This window comes from Hemitrygon akajei, chromosome 2 (assembly GCF_048418815.1).
Source record: "Hemitrygon akajei chromosome 2, sHemAka1.3, whole genome shotgun sequence".
Lineage (NCBI taxonomy): Eukaryota > Metazoa > Chordata > Chondrichthyes > Myliobatiformes > Dasyatidae > Hemitrygon > Hemitrygon akajei.
In genome coordinates, this window is record NC_133125.1 from 94,919,512 (window position 1) to 94,937,557 (window position 18,046).

General features: G+C 40.3%; 1 protein-coding gene across 4 annotated transcripts in view; it reads left to right on the forward strand.

Annotated features, from left to right (window-relative positions):
- The window catches only part of kynu (kynureninase), a 257,201-nt gene that overhangs the window by 85,884 nt on the left and 153,271 nt on the right, over nt 1-18,046 (forward strand). For all 4 annotated transcript variants that reach the window (XM_073025850.1, XM_073025843.1, XM_073025858.1 and 1 more), the window contains exon 4: nt 5,849-5,931. In XM_073025850.1, the coding sequence (XP_072881951.1) occupies nt 5,849-5,931 (83 nt within the window). The remainder of the gene's footprint in view (nt 1-5,848; nt 5,932-18,046) is intronic.

Here is an 18,046-nt window from a genome sequence, read left to right on the forward strand (position 1 = left end):
TCTATGCCTTGCAGACTCATTTATAATGACTCCTTATAAATTGTTCTCAGTAGTATTTTTATTTGCAGTTTGTCTTTTGCACATTGGTTACTATTATTAGTCTGTTTATGTAGTATAGTATTTCATAAAAGTCTACTGTCTGTTTTTGACTGCAAGAACATTGATCTCAAGGTATTTTGTTATGTACTTGGACAGTAAATTCGCTTTGAACTTTTTTAGCCATAATGTTGACTATGCCTGATCAGCCCTGCCTTTCTAAATGCACATAGATTCTATCCCTTTTGCATTTTCTCCAATTATTTCTTTATCACTGATTCTACCATTCCAGCTTGTAGTTACTTGAGTTCTTAACTAAAGGAAGAACTTTAGTTACCACTAGTCTTCTGGCATCTCACATAAGTGAGTGTAAAATTCCTTTTCAGAGCTCTGTTTACCTCCTCCCTTTCTGCACATAACATCCTGAGGTCGATCTCATTTAGCCCTGAGGACTTATTAACCCTTGTATGTTCAATGACATCTAACAAATCTCTTATTGATGAGCAATGCACACAAAATGCTGGAGAAACTCAGCAGGCCAGAGAAAGGTCCTGAAGAAGGATCTCAGCACAAAACGTCGACTGTTTACTCTTTTCCATAGATGCTGCCTGGGCTGCTGAGCTCCTCCAGCATTTTGTGTGGTTGCTTTGCATTTCCAACATTTGCAGATTTTCTCGTGTTTGTGGCTCTTATTAATAATGTACTCTGGACCTTCTGGAATGCAGTATCTTCCACATCTTTCTTGTTGAATACAGATGAGAAATATTTATTTAAGACCATGCCCAAATTCCTGGGCTCCACGCACTGATTGACACTTGGAAGAGCCACTCTTTCTCTAGCTACAATTTTTCTCCTAATATGTAAGGAGAGTATCTTATGATTCTCTGTAATCTTACTTTCAAGGCTATTTCATGGCTCCTTTTACCCTCTCAATTTCTTTCTCAAGTTCTCTTCTTCCACCTCTGTGTTCCTCAATAGACCTGCTTAGTTCCAGTTGCCATTGTCTGCCATACATTCCATTTTTCTTCCCTGATCAAACTTTCAATTTCCTCACTTAGAAATTTAGCCTTCATTTAAGACCATAATGTCTTGATCATTGTTGGGTCTCTAAAATTATTTCACAAAAATACTGCAGCTGTTCAAAAGGGTGGCATAGCCTTGAGTGCAATTGTGGGTTGGCATAGCTTTGAGTACAATTGAAGGCTTTCCCATGATACCACCTGAAATACAAAGAATGCATAATTAAAAAAACATGCTTCTTCTTGGTTAAATAATGTCTTGGGTTTTTAATTTTGCTAACTTTTCAGTTCTCTTCAAGGCCTCTGTCCTATCTTTGTAATCCTCAATTCATTACTCCCACTGTCAATTTACAATACTGACTTTAGAATTATCTGCAGAGTTTAGCTACCATTGATATTCATGTCTCCTGTTTCCAAAGCTAACAGTCCTGCAGTTCCCTCTCTAAATCTACTTTTTGCCCCTGCAATATGATTATTTACCTATTCTTCTCTATACTACCTATTCTTCCCTTTTTATTGCCATTGCTTCATTTCTGTCAAGGAGTTTGGAAGGTTTTGCTTCATGTGTGCCATATGAATACAAATCTAATATAGATTTTGTTAATGGGCAGGTGAAAAAGATAAGATGACAGCAGAAAGACCATTACAGTTTATCAATACACTCAGAATACATGTCATCATTACTTTAATAACACAGATAACCATAGCAGGCATATTTTCCTCTGTGATTTGATTGTTCTTGGTGAAAGTCCAACACCCAGATCCTCAACTGCCATCTAATCTTGATTTTTAGCTGTACAGACAGCGTCAAACCTTATTAATTCAGAATGTCAGCGTATCTCTTTATTTGCTGGTTTCATTGGAAAAGAGCTCTCCAAATGTGAATAGTGATGGGTTGATTCCAGGAATGAATGTGTTAATGTATAAGGAGTATTTTATGGTTCTGAGCCAGGAGCTTAGAAGAATGAGGAGGGATCTCATGGAAACCAACCAAACATAAAAAGGTCTAGATAGAATCGATATGGAGAGGATATTTCCAATAGTGGGAGAGCCAAGGACCAGAGGGTGCAGCCTCAGTCTATAAGAATATTTCTTTAAGATAAAGATGATGAGGAGGTTTTCAAGCCAGAGGCTGAAGAATCTGTGGAATTCTTTGTTACAGATAGCCATGGAGACCAAGTTATTGGGTATATTTAAAATAGAGGTTGAAAGTATCTTGATTGATAAGGGTGTCAAAGGTTGAGGGGTGAACTCAGAATGGGGTTGAGGAGGAGGTTAAATCAACCACAATCGAATGCTCGAGTACACGCAATAGGCCAAATGGCTTAACTCTGCTTCTATGTCTTATGGTCTTATGATTATTTGAAGTCTGTCTTTCACCAGCATTCAACAGAGTAAGTATGGAATGTTGGCTGCAGTGGTGACCTATAGCTGAAGTAGTATTTTGTACATAGTGTTACGTTCCCCAGTAACCGGGTAATTTACCAGCAAAGATAGATGGGTCAGCTGAAGCCTGGTGCTACTATTTTCAAACGTTTTTATTTATAAAGGGGCACAAACGTATGGTTAATACAAAACATTCAGATCATATAGGTCGTCACAACTCAATCTAAAGCATAGGTATAGTAATAATCAATCAGAAATAAGCTCTATCGTTGTCTAGGGGTAATGTAGATATATATTGTTTACTGGATATCTAAAAGTCTTTTGCGGTCACTGCAGTTCCACCAGCTGCCGTCGTTGTGGTGTCGCGTTGGTGCACTTTTGTTAGAAAGAGAGAGAGAGATGGGATGAAACAGTTACCCGACAGGTTTTCCAACCTGGAGGAGTTCGGTTTGTCGGAGCCTCGTTGGGGGAATGAACGCTCATCTGTGGCCTCCCCTGTAGCTAAGCCGTTCTTCCGTTGTGGGGTCGCCAATCCCAGGCAAGGAAAAGACACACACGAACCCCACCACCGGCTGTCGCTATCAAAACGCTGTCACAGGATTTCTAGCGTGTCTTCTGGTGCGTCTGTGGCCCCGCCTCGGCAGCCCACCTTTTATCTTCCTCACGGGATCGCCGGTGTCAATCTCTCTCTCAACCAGCCCACGTTGCCTGAGGGCTTTACACGTGGTCTTCATGAGACAATAGTCAGAGTCACTTTATTCTGCTTCCCTGGGGAACGTGGTCTTCCGCACGTCTCCCTCTCTCTCCCATTTTCCTGTGTCTATTCAGTACGTCTCTCCCCCTCTTGGGTCATTTGACCCCCCCTTGACTAGGGCTCTTGCGATTCTCACAAAGGAGGGGGCTGGGGTCATAACAACAGCTATAGGTAATTCTAGGGTTATTGTAATTTACTATTCCTCCTGTTTTACCTGGGAGTTAATAGAAATGGAGTCACGGTAGTAGAAGGATCGTGGATTAGTTTTCAGAAACTCCTTCCTCCCACTTGTGTTGTTTGTCTGACTTCAGAAACAGCAATGACGCTTACTACAAAGCAGCATGGACCTGCTATAATCATTATGCTCCTCTTTGACGGCCATTTTAATTGCTGGTCTGAAAAGGAGCAGCAATATCTTGAACACAACTCCTTTCAAACCTTTCAAAGCTTTCTTGTGAATCTCCTGCCAAAGATTCCAACATCACAAGAGCATTGAATGATGCCAGTTTATCATTAGATTAAAGCTTCCATTGTTCGCCGATTTAAAGCGCTGAGGGAGATTGAAACGTCGAGGCGAATGCTGAAGGTGAGTGTGAGCTGTTTGCCTTTTAATCGCTTTCGGAGAGGAGAGACTGTTGTTTGACCGCTGGTGGGATCACTCTGCTATCGGAGAGGACAGACCGCCTTTTGTTTGCTGGCGGAATTGCTCTTCTACGGAGAGGGGAGATTGCCTTTTGATTGCTGATGGGATTGCGCTCTGCCAGAGAGGGAAAGACCTGCCACCATGCCCAGAAAATGTTACCTAGTTTTTCTGAATTTTAGATATGGACTTGGACTATAGGCTTTTTCTCAGTTTAATATTTTTTTTATATTCTCTGTTTTTGCCCAAACTTTCTAATTTTTTGTGTGGGTGGGGTGATTTGAGGGTTGATGATTGTGCTGCCATTCTTGCTTGGTTTTGTGGTTATATGGAGAAGAATTTACATATTTTGATAATAAATGAACCTTTGAGATTCAGTGTAAAAGTTAGTGGTAGAAGGCAGAAAAGTTCAAATAGTCATAACAAGATGACATGATGTGCAGATAACCCAGAGAAATGGTGAGGTGAAGCTAGCAGAAAGAGTGTTGAAGTGGTCAATTAATGGGAGACGATGTATCAGGCTCGAATGGTGGAGTTTGAAAGATGGCCAGCACCAGAACATAATGTTGCTGTGGAGACCGGCAGAGAACCAGAAGTTTTCTGCTCCACATTTGGGTTTATAGTACTTCAGCTGCTTTCCCTCTCATGACAGCCTGCAGCATTTCATTTCAGGGATCACAATCTAGGTTCCACACCGACCGTTATCCAGTGTTATTGGCGCAACTATATTCCAGTAAGTTCAGTTTTGTTCAGAGTATTTCAATGAATACAAGAGATTCTGCAGATGCTGTTAATCCAGAATAACCCACACAAAATGCAGGAGGAACTCAGCAGCATCTAGGGGGTGGAATAAACAGGCGGTGTCAATGGCTGAGACACTTCATCCAGACTGGAAAGGAATGGGGAAAAAGCCAGAATAAGAAGGTATGGGGAGTGAAAGGAGTGTAAGCTAGCAGTGATAAGTGAAGCCAGGTAGGGTGGGGAGGTATTTGAACTAAGAAGCTGGGAGGTGGTAAGTGGAAAAGGTAAAGGGCTAAGGAAGGAATCTGGTAGGGGAGAAGAATGGATTGTTACTTGTGTTACGAACCCCATAACTGGGTCACTTACCAGCAAAGATAGAGAGGTCCGCTGAAATCTGATGGTACTATTTTTAAACGTTTTTATTTATAAAGGGGCACAAAAGTAAGGTTAATACAAACATTCAGATAACATACATCATCAATACTCAATCTAAAGCGTGGGTATAGTAATAATCAACAATAAGAAGTAGCTCTATCGTCTGTCTAAGGGTAACACTATTGTCCGATGGAAATATCAAAGTCTCTGGAGTTCATGCAGGCTTTTAGCCTTTCGGGGACCGCTGGGTCTCACATGTTGGAGAGAGAAAATAAACTTGCCAACCTTTTGGACTCAACTCGTTGAATTGGGAACGTGGGTTCCCCGTTGTCAGTTCGAAGTCCTTTTCGGGGTTATCAGCCACTCGTTCCCCAAGCTGGGGGAACCGAATCACACGTGGCTCCCGAACGGCTTCCCGTCCTCACGGGAGCGATGAGCGATGGTGTCTCCTTCTGGCGCGTCGCTGGGGTACTGCCTCCTGCAGTCCCCTTTTTATCTTGACTTGCAGAGTTGTAGATGTCAATCAAGGTAGGGTGATACAATCCCCACCCCATATTCCCCGAGGGTGTCCATGTCCCTGATAGCTGGCACGTACTATAGAGTCGCAATTCACACAGGTGTCTCTAAGAACAATGGTCAAATCCGTTGCATTGTCTCTCATTTCCTGGGTCCAAGACCCGAATTAATAGCGATCTTGCGATTCTCAGGAAGGAGGGGGCTGGTATCATAACACTTGATAGACTTTGGTATATGATGTATGCAGTTCCCAGTAAGACAGCAGTGACATTATTTTAAGTTGATCTGATTCTGAAATGTATTGGAATATGTGGAGATCCTGATAAGTGCTGCAATATTAATTTGTTTTTCTTTTCAACAACATTGTTACTTATCTTGCAGAGGTGCTCACGGTCATTTCCATGGATCTTATCCTTGGGCGTTAGGCGATGAATGCCTTAGTGAACGAATGGCTAATATAGTTGGTAAGACACTATTCATTATGACTTAATGTTGAAATGAATTACTTTAAGCCACATTGGTTTTTGATTTTATCATGAAGGCTTATCTGATTAATATATGAAATTTATTTTGAATTAAGTTACTATTTCTCTACTGATTCCCAGGCAGTATACTGTTATTGTGAACATTTTACCTTCTGGTACATTTTGTTCATTTTCAAGAAAAATTGTGGATAAATGATGCTGCATCAAGACAATATCACCACATTACTGAAGTGTTTAGCATGACAGGTTCAAACAGAAATACTTTATGAAGAAAATCCAGCAGTACTGAACAATTTTCAATGTGTCATTATTATAACTACTTTTAATGAACAAACTCCAACTCAATGCATCTTGTATTAACATTGGAACATAGAATGTTGAAGTACAGTACAGGTCCTTTAGCCCAAGATGTTGTGTCAGCCTTTTTACCTACTCTAAAATTAATCTAACCCTTTCATCCTGTTTAACTCTCCACTTTTCTGTCACTCATGCACCTCCCTAAGAGTTTTCTTAAATGCCCCTAAAGTATCTACTGTACCTCCAAAACCACTTCTGTTAGGCTGTGGGGTTACCTCACTCTATGGGTGAGGTAACTCTGTGGGGTTACCTCACTCTATGGGGTAAAAGATCTTACCTCTGACATCCCCAATATGCACTCCTCCAGCACCTTAAAATGATGTCTCCTCATATTGGTGATTTCTGCCCTTGTGGAAAAAGTATCTGACTATCCATTCAATCTATCTCTGTAATCATCTTGTAGACCTCTATCAAGTCACCTCTCATTTTTCTTTGCTCCAATGAAGAAAAGCCATGGCTCACCCAAACATTCCCCATAAAATATTCTCTCCAATCTAGAGACATTTGCGGTAAATCTCTTCTGCATGCTCTCTGAAGCTTCCACATCCTTTCCACAAGCTTGCATGAGGTAACCAGAACTGAACACAATATTCCAAGTATTTTTAATTGGGTTTTATGGCTCTTGAACTCAACCCCTGACTAAAGAAGGCAAACTCATTATATGCCATTTGAAAACCTTATCAACTACTTAGTAGGACCTATGGATGTGGACCCCAAGATTCCACTGTCCAATCACACTACTAAGAATCCTGCCATTCACCATGTATTCTACCTCCAAATTTGACTTTCCAATGCGAAATGCTTCACACCTCTCTGGGATGAATGACATCTGTCACTTCTCAGCCCAGCTCTGCATCCTGTCAATGTCCTGATATAACCTATGACAACCTTCTACACTATCCAAAACCCCCATCAACCTTCAATGCACAATGTACCAATTCTACTTTTTTAACAAGTTTTTTAACAATTATCTCCACTTTACAGTAGGCGGGGGATTTGACTTCTGTCAGCTGTACACAGATCCAATCCAGGATGTAACAAATTATGACAAATGATGTATATTTTTCTGAATAAGCTGTCTTTACTTGAATTGAGAAATTACAATAACAATCTAATGGCTGACACCCCATGATCTGATATCTTCTGTCTCTAGATTACAAGCACAAACCAGTAAATTCATATCCAATTTATCTAAAAGTATCACAGGAAGAGCTGAAGGAATTCAATGGATCAGGCAACATATATTCGCTTATTGAGATACAGCAAGCCCTTTCGGTCCTTCAAGCTGTGCTGCCCAGCAACCCCTGGCTTAACCCTAAGCTAATCACGGGACTATTTACAATACCCAATAACCTACCAGCCAGTATGTCTTTGGACTCCGTGTGGTCTAACCAACATCTTGTGCATATGCGACCTGACTTTCCGAACCTGGTACTCATTGCCACAGCCGTTGAAGGCAAGCATGCCATAGACTTTCTTCATCACCCTTTTCTCTGTATTTCCACTTTCAAGGAACTACATAAGGGTGGAATTTTTTTTTAAAAACCCTTTACATTTATTTTTATCATCCTCAAACTTGTGAAATCTTTTGTTCTCTGGCAGCAGAACAGCACTCTTGTACCTCCTTGCTGATGGTAATAATGAGAAGAGGGCATGTCCCAAATGGTGAGGCTCTTTAATGATGGATGCCGTCTTCTTAAAGCACTACCTCTTGAAGATGTCCTTGAACAGAGAGACTTAGGAGCACCAGTACGTAGTTCCATAAAAAGCATCACAGATAGGCAGGTTTCTGATAAAGGCAGAGCTTTGCTTGCCTTTTTTTTTTGGATGGAGCATTGAGTACAAGACATTGGTGAAAGTTACCTGGAATTTCATGTGTAGTTTTAGTCACCATAAGCTAGGAGGGTTGTGTTTAAACTATAGCGGGTGCATTAAAGGTTCAGCAAGATGTTACTGGGACTAGAGATTGGATAGGCAGAGCTTGTTTTTCCTGGAAAGAAGGGTACTGGGTGATAGCCTTGTAGCGATTTATAAACCTCAAGGGCATTGATAAGATACATAGCATTTTATCATGGGTACAAGAGTCTAAAACTAGGGGGCTTAAGTTTAAGGTGCGAGGGGAAAAATTCAAAGGGTATTTAAGGGGCAGGTTTTCAAACGGAAGGTGGTAGGAATAATAAGCTATGTTGCCGAAGGAGGTGTTAGAGGTTCTTGTAATTAGTTCATTATGAAACACTTGGTAAAGGTGAGATGAATATGAGCCAAATGGGATTAGCTTGCGTTGGTATCTTAGAATTTTTGAGCTTGGCTGAAAGGCCTGTTTCTGTTTAACTCTATCAATCTTAATCAAAATATAAAGGTAGGCCTGGTCAGTCATTTCTATGGAAGTGAATGAACAGTTGACATTTTGGAACGGGACCTTTGGTTTCTGGCATCTGCAGAATCTATTGCAGTCCCAGTGGGGAGTTTGTTTGTTACTTCAGTCTCCCACATGGCAAACAGGAATTGGCATGTAAAAAGGCCAGTGTTCTGATAGGTCATGTGGTATTTGAAAATGCAGGTAGATTAGCAAAACAGGTTGGTACCTGATCCCAAAGAAAGAATTTGTAGAATGTCTACAAGATGGCTTTTCAGAACAGTTTGAGGTTGAGTCCACCAGAAAAAAGGCAATTCATGGTTTAGTCAGTGGAAAGTTGGAAGATGGGAAGCATTTTAAATACCAACAGAAGGCAACTAAAAATATAATGAGGAGGAAAAAGTAATGTTGTTGTTGAGTAGCTCGCTGAGGTACTCAGCATCCTCAACCCTAGCTACAAATCTTTTCCAACATCTTAAAGGGAAAAGTAAGCTAGCCATTGATATAAAAGAGGTTTCCAGAAGTATTTTCAGATATATAAAAAAAAAAGAGAGGCAAGAGAAGACATTGAACTGCTGGAATATGATAATGGAGAACAGAGATCTGGTAGATGAACAAAATAGGTATTTTGCATCAGTCTTCATTGTGTGAGACACCAACAACATTCCAGAAATTTGAAAGAGTCGGGGGCAGATGTAAGTGTAGTCACTATTACTAAGAAGAAGGTATTTGAGAAGCTGAAAGGTCTGAAGGTAAATAAGTCATCGGAAATGAATGGACTATACCCCAGGATTCTAAAATATTGAGGAAGCAGTGAGTCTGCGGAAGGACTTAAACAGATTAGGAGAATAGGCAAAGAAGAGGCAGATGGAATATAATGTAGGGAATTGTATGGTCATGTACGTTGGTAGAAGGAATAAAGGCATAGACTTTTTTAAATGGGGAGTGAATTCAGAAATCAGAAATGCAAATCGACTTGGAAGTCCTTGTGCAGGACTCTCTCAGTGTTTGAGTTGGTAATATGGACGGCAAGTTCAATGTTAGCATTCATTTCAAGAGGACTAACATATAAAATCAAGTATGAAATGCTGAAACTTTATGAGGCATTCAATGGTGAAACCTCACTTAGAGTATTGTGAGTAGTTTTGGCCCTATGTCTAAGGTAGGATGTGCTGGCATTGGTGATAGTCCAGAATAGACTTACAAAAATAATTCTGGGAATAATAGTTAACATTTGAGAAGTGTTTGATGACTCTGGGCCTATACTCACTGGAGTTTTGAAAAATGAGGGGAGTCTCATTGAATTTGAATATTGAAAGGCCCAGATAGAATGGATGTGGAGAAGATGTATCCAATAGTGGGAGAGGCTAAGATTTGAAGGCATAGCCTCAGAATAGAAGGACACCCCTTTAGAACAGAGATGAAGAGAAATTCCTTTAGCCAGATGGTGGCAAATCTGTGGAGTTCATTGCCAGAGATGGCAATGGAAGCCAAGTAATTAGGTATATTTAAAGTGGAGGTTGATAGGTTCTTGATTAGTAAAGGTATCTGAGGTTACAGGAAGAAGGCAGGAGAATGGGGTTGTGAGGGATAATAATTCAGCCAGCAGAGCGGACGCAACAGACCGATAGACCCATTTCTGCTCCTATGTCTCATAGTCATACGTAAACTTCGACCTGTTTCTGAATGTTCAACAGTTAGTGTGGTGACTTTTAACCATGTAGTATTCATGTGTGAAGCTTTTCGCACTAATTATCAGATAATTCGCTTTTTAATTCCACCCTGACAAACTAGTAGGCTCAGCATGATAAATTAAATATAATTTTGTTCTTTATGGAAAAGACGTGGTGCCTGAGCCCTCATGTTAGGATGTTTTATACAGCTGATCTTACAAAAGGGCATTTTAAAATTATAAATACTAACTTTTGATTCAGCAAATGCTTAAAATAGAATATAAACTTATTTTCAAGGTCTATTAAATGCTACTTGTGATGTTTGTTTAATGTGCAAACTGATAATTTACAATGGAAAAATACCCTTGGGTATAAGATTTGATATTATGTTTAGATCTCTGAGTGTAGTAAGATGCACTTATCGATTACACTGCGGTGAAGTGACCCTGGTTCAATGAACTTGATTTCCATTGTAGCGGAATGACAAATCCATTCTTAGTCTGCAATATGGGTGTTTTTTGTGCCCCACAGATGTAGAAAATATCATGCTTCCTCTCAAGACAATTCCAGAGCAAAGGATCATATTTTGCAGCCAGTTCATACTGGTGGTAGTAAGATATCAATACCAGGGAGTCATTGACTGAAACTCCATGGGGGAGAATTTTTTCTTTGGTCACCAGAGCAGATGTATATGGACTGTCAGTGCCGATGTTTGATTAATTTTGACTGCCTAGAATCGGCATTGGAAGTCTTCTACTTTTTACCTTTAAAAACCAAAATATGTAATTATTATGTTGAAAACAGGGCATGTTAAAAAGATCTCAAATTGGCACAAGCCAGCTTTGTTTTAAAAGGGTGAAATGTTCTGCTGTACCTTCCTGTTCTCCCCCGCCTCCCCCCATTAACTAGTGTAAATTATGTGGTGGCACACAGTAATACAAATTTTGATAACATTCTTATTTAGAAATTTATCTTAGATTGGTAGTTTAATGCAAATCTTAATAACATGCATACTTATAAAATTATCTCAGATTGGTAGTTTAATGCAAATCTTACTAATAAGCATACCTAGAAAATTATCTCCAGTTGGTAATTTAATGTGACTTTATTGAAGAATGCTCTTTCTGGAATTTATTCTATTGAAATACATTTTGTTGACACTATGATACAATGCACAATATTACTATTGAACAAATTTTTAGGCAAATGTGTTTCACAATTTCAAACTCAGAATGTGATTTTATTTTCCAACCATGAGGCTGGCGTTCAAAGCCAGAACAATATATGTTTCAAATGACTTTTGATTTGTTATTCAAAGTCATTGAAAGAAAATGACTATTTAAAAAAGAGGTCTGCCGTTAAACTATAAATCATTCCCATTTTGGGATCATCTTAAAAGAGAAATTTGGGAAAAAGGTTTCAAAATAGCTTCCACATATTGTCCTTAAAAGTTGGTTTTGTGCTTTTTTAAATCTACCTTGAGTCCAAATCAGAAAAGAATGGAAATGTCATGGAAAAAGTTTAAAAGCAGATGATGTTAATGGATGTGGAAAAACAGATGCTGAAGCTGCTAGCAAAGAACTGCAGTGAAGCTATCCTCTCACCAATACTTTTGGCACTTCAAACTACCGTAGATTCCGGACTACAGAGCGCACCTGATTAAAAGCCGCTGGCTCTAATTTTAGAAATAAAATCAATTTTTTAATTGTACAGGCCGCACCGGATTTTAGGCCGCACCGAATTTCCGGCGGACCGGATTTTCGGCGCACTGGATTTCCGGCGGACCAGATTTTCGGCGCACCGGATTTTCGGCCGCTTGTAATATGAGATATTTACACAGAAAGATATTACACGTGTTGGGCTTCAAATTCTGCCCTGTGTTCGTTTTGGAAGAGAGACAACCAACACCGGATTACAGTGCAGCGTGGCTTTATTGCAGAACGCGTTTTGCCTTCCCCTTACATTCTGCTCTTATTTATACTCCTTTTTCCCCCAAACCAAACCCTCGCTACACATATTTGGTAAGGCTAAACTTTGTTATACCTACCGGTATTTGGTAACATCGGACACTTGTGTCCTTATTGGCCCGATACCATTCACACACGAGTTTTACTGTTTTTTTGTTTACTGAATCGCTAGCAGTTTCGGTGCAGCGGAATCCTCAGTTTCGCTCCCTCCCTCCCTTGTACTGCTGTCTAATATCACGTGAGCCATTCCTGACCTGAAGCGGCAGTCCCAAATTAAATCCTAACACACGTGAGGATTTTTTAAACTTTTAATTAAATCCGTATGGTAACATAAACAAATACATATTGCAAATGCTTTTTTTCGAACCGTGCCTGTAACACGGCTACTTTTAAAATACATACCTATCGGTAACACACAAATTACGTTGGGTATACTTTTTTACTGAACAGTGCATGAACAACATTCCAACATCTCCTAACGACTGGTTAAAAAATATATATATTCTGCAGCCTACCAGGAAAAGTTATTGATCGCCTTCTTCATCTTCCTCCTGCGCACTAAAACCATCAAAGTCCTCTTCTTCAGTGTCCGAATTGAACAACCTCAGGATCTCATCACTCACTTCAATCTCTTCGTTGTCGCTCTCACTTGAGCGCACGCGATCCTCTTCATCACGCAGCAGTCCAGCCTTTCGAAACCCGTTGGTGATGGTGGATGTTGTGACATGGCTCCAAGCATTTAGGATCCACTGGCAGACTTGAGTTAAAGATGCTCTTCGCATGTGGCCTGTTTTGGTAAAGGATTTCTCGCCGCTCGTCATCCAAGTCTCCCACTCAATGCGTAGTGCCACTTTAAATGCCCGGTTCACGCTGATGTCCAGTGGCTGCAAATACTTCGTGGTGCCCCCAGGAATCACAGCTGGAATTGAGTTTGTACTCTTGATGGCAGCTTTCACTGAATCTGTTATATGAGCCCTCATGCTGTCCATAACGAGCAACGCTTTTTTTATGTGAAAAAATCCCCCCGGTCGCTTGGCGTAGCACTCTCTGAGCCAATCCTTCATTAGACTCTCCATCATCCAACCTTTCTTATTGACTTTCACCATGATTTCTTTTGGGAATTTTTCCTTTGGCATTGTCAGCCGCTTAAAAATCACCATCGGTGGAAGCTTTAGTCCGGATGCTGTGTAGCTCAGAACACAAGTAAAATGCGTTCTCTCATGGCCACTTGTTTTCAGTATGATGGACGAGTCACCTTTTTTATTAACAGTCCGAGTGAGAGGCAGGTCAAACGTCAAAGGTACTTCATCCATATTTATGATTTCATCTGGCCCGATGGAATTCTCCGCTATCTTTGTTTGAGTGAATGTGCGGAAGTTAGCAAGTTTTTCCTCATGGTCGGGAGGGAGCTGCTGACAGAGAGTCGTGCGTACCCTGATGGACAGGCCTTTTCGTCTCATAAATCTAAAACACCACGATGGCCCACCTCTAAAATCTTCGATTTTCATTTTGGTGGCGATTGCTTTAGCCTTCAGTCTGATCTGCACGGTGGAAACACCGCGGCCGCCTGCTCTCTGTGTGTTAACCCAGTCTTCAAGAAAGTTTTCAAGTTCGGGCCATCTGCTGTGATTACCTCTGAAAGCTTTTGTCGTCTTTTTGCATTGATTCAGTTCTTCGCGCTGGCGTCTCCACCGTCTCACCATCGATTCATGTATGCCAAGATTACGCGCAGCAGCTCGATTTCCTTCTTCAACGCCAGATTGATTGCCTTTAACTTAAAAGCTGCATCATATGCTTTTCTTCGAGTGTTTTCCATGTTGATGAGGGTGAGTACAAATGGCTGATTTACAATAATTTGTGAAGTGCGCTTGATTTATCGTACAATTTCATTGGACCTCTGTGAACTACTCATCAATTTTATTGGTCTACTGTTACGAGGCAAAATGTTTTGGCGGCATGGGAAAAAACCTTCTATTAGCCGCACCTTATTATAAGCCACTGTGTTCAATGCTGTTCAAAGCATGGGAAAAAAGTAGCGGCTTATAATCCGACATCTACGGTAGTTGTTTGCAATGGTTTCCCAGTTGCTCAGTGGGGGGATCAGCTTTGCATTTGTGTCAGATTCCACGCCTGACTTGCATCATTTTGAATCCTTGTATCATTTCAAATTTTGGGCACTATTTCAAAGGCTAACGGGCAACCTGTTAGAGCAATATGAGTTCATTGAAATCTGAATATGGCTCAGAAGTTAACTGAAGACAAATAGCATCAGAACTAGTTATACAAATAACTTCAGAATCAGAATCAAGTTTAATTATCACCAGCATATGTTGTGAAATTTGACGGTGAGGCAGCAGTATATTGCAATACATAGTAATAGAAAAAACATGAATTACAGTAAATATATATTAACTTGTTTTATTAAGTAAGAAATGGAAATTAAAAAGTAGTGAGGTAGTGTTCATGGGTTCAATGTCCATTCAGAAATCGGATTGTAGAGGGAAGGAGGTTATTCCTGGATCACTGAGTGTGTGGCTTCAGGCTTCTCTGCCTCGTTCCTGATGGTAACAATGCGAACAAGGCATGACCTGGATGTTGAGGGTCCATCGTTGTTTGGAAATGGGATAGGAATGAACTAGAACCTGCAATATTTTGAAATTTCTACGTAATAATTAGGGTAGCACACTAACTTAGCTGTTGGCGATAACGCTATTACAATGACATATGAAGGTTCAGTTCCCACCACAAATGATTCAGTTTCCTTCAACATTCGAAAAAGATTAGTAGGTTAGTTAGTCACACAGGTGTAATTGGGCAGCACAGGCTCATTGGACAGCTAGGGATTGTTACTGTGCTGTATCTTTTAAAATAAATATGGTTATATTTCTGAGTCTGTATCATAAGTGAAATAAATCAGGAAGTGGAAAGATGCTGTGCTGTGGACCTGAGCTCCACAAAAATGAATTCAAATATCTGCAATGAACCAGGTGTAATCAATAATTGCCTAACAGCTAGCAAACAAAAATTCACCAGTGTTATTTATAAGCAATCTCATATTCACCATAAGAATGCGTGAAATATGTTTTGCATTAATGGTGTTGTCTTGCCCAAGTGTGAAGTTGAAAGAGATCTCTATGTGACAGTAAGTGTGTTGTGTCACATTTTGAGGCACAGTAGTGTGTCTGTCAAATTGGAATCTCTGGAATATGAGTAGGAGGTTACTAGGACGGTCGGTTTTCAGGTCAGCCAACCACCTTGAATAAAAGTGTGCAGATTTGCTGATTGAATCATTGCAGAAGCATTCAGACTAGAAGGCAGAACGATTGAAAAGGTGCCAACTCGGCTCCTGGGAATAGACCAGTGAATGGTAATGAAAACCTGAAGAAAATTCCTCGCTTCAACCTTGAAAAGAGGAATGAGGAAGATTAGGTGTTAAAGTATTCAGGATGTTAAATGATATAGAAAGTGAAATAAGAAACACAATTTTGGAGGTGAATACCTAGGGTAATTTTAAAGACAGCTGGGTGCTGTAATAGGCATGCCTGTAAATGGTTGAGGGGAAGTGAGCCAAATGTTCTTATCTTGTGGTCTTATGATTTCATACTTTACAAATGGAGATTATTATCTCGCTCTTCAGTATTTCATTGCTGGTGGAAGGACAGTGAGTGATTGTTCAGTTTGACAGCTCTGAGAATCATTTTGTTCATTTGGCTTCCCATGCCAATTGCTGCCTTTGATTTTATCCTTTGAGCATGAGTTATTTCAGATTATCGTTTTCTGAATATTCCCTTCAGGTCATGATGTTCCATTCCATCTGTCTCTTTCATTTGTCATTGAGTGTTATCATGTATTTTATTGGATGCTGCAGTGCCATCTTCTTTGACTAGTATCCCTTTGATTTTCACTCACTTTTACACTGTTAATCTTCTTAACCTGCCCATGTGCTCATAATTTCAGTATTCAGATGTCCTGTTTTGCTGACTGTTTTTAGTTTTTCATCATATAATTTTCATTAAGTGGCATTGCCAATCTGTATTCTCTCTTTATACGATTTATGCTTGCCTTAGGACTTGGAGGCAGTTAAAAGCCAACCATTGTTCTTGGATCTTGAGTTATGGAGGGGTCCAAATAGGTAAAGATACCAGAAAATATTTCCTTATATCAGTAGTCAGTCTGTTCTTTTAATTGACAATCTAGACATTTCATAGTGATAGTTAAAGAATGATTTTGAATCCAGGTTTATTGAATTACTTCAATTTAAATTCATCAGCTGACATCTTGAATTCAGAATCACCCAGGACATGCCTTATTGTACCCATCAGGAAGGAGGTACAGGAGCCTGAAGGCACATACTTAATGATTTTGGAACACTTTATGAATCTAATTTATGAATGGACATTGAATCCATGAATACTACCTCACTTTTTCTTTAAATTTAATTAACCATGGAATATATATATTTACTGTAATTTACATTTCTTTCCTATTATTATGTATTGCATTATACTGCAACACATGCTGGTGATATTAAACTTGATTCTGATTCAGGATTATGCTTCAGTCTCCATTTTTCTTGGACACTTGGATCGCCTACTGCAACTGTCACAAGAGCTGTCAGCAATTCTGCCATTGCCTCAAACTTTGATGACAAGTTTCTCGTTCCTAGACTCAGCTGAGAAGAAGTCTGCAGTTGCTGGCACCAAGTGGGTGCAAGGATATTGACTGCATGAGCAGGACCATATGAAACAGAAAAACCATTCAGTAGACCATTCAGTCCATTGTCTTGCTGCACCATAGAAGATAGTTGAGATCATTTACATTAGCCGTACTTTTGTGTGCAGCCTCATACCCCTTGATTTCCCCGATACCTAAAAATCTGCCTTGTATAAACATTGTGAGCAAGCCTGCAGAGCATTCTGGTAGCAAACTCATCATACTTTGGATTAAGATATTTCTTTCCTAATGAACTCTTCTCGGTCTTCCAGCCATGTACAGGTATTAATTTTAACCGATGTTTCAAGGACAAACGCTGCCACTTTCATCAAGGATGATGCCTGGGCATGTCTAGTCCAGTGATATTTCTACCCTGATCATCCATGCCTCCTGATTGGTTAGTCCTCATCCAGTCAGGTTTCTGCTTCCCCACCTTGTTTACAATTGAATTCCAGTTCTTACAGACCCAGACCTTCGTCTTTGTTAAAATTCTTTACTTCTTCAATGGCTTCCTTCACCAGGTGGTCCCAAGAGCCAATAGTTTTGTGCCATTGAAATCAACCCTGTGGCCATTGTAAATGCAGTGTTCTACTACTGTTGATTTCTCCGGATAGCCCAGATGGACACACTTCCAGTCCTCCTGGATTTGGGTTTCTAACATCCTGTGCATTCACAGGGAGTCCTGTAAATGCCAGCCATTCTGAGACCCTGGTTATCTTTGAAAGAAAGTGAAAGCAGTCACCAGCTGTGGAAGGGCAGCTTGGGAGGCAGTTCTCATCCCCCAAAACAAGTCATTAACGATAGTTAGGGACACTGGAATGAATCCTGCGAGTACCATCCTAACAGATGGGGAGTCACACGGAAGGAGAAGTAGAGGAAATTTTTTATGAGACAAGTCTCAGAGGTACATAGACAAGATGCTGCAGACTGTGTGGTCCGTGGTGAAGGAAACAGGTGAAGAATTAGCTTCAGGAGGACTGCCAAGGGGGGTTGCTCAGCTCAGGTGGTGAAACTGGTGGCCCTGATAG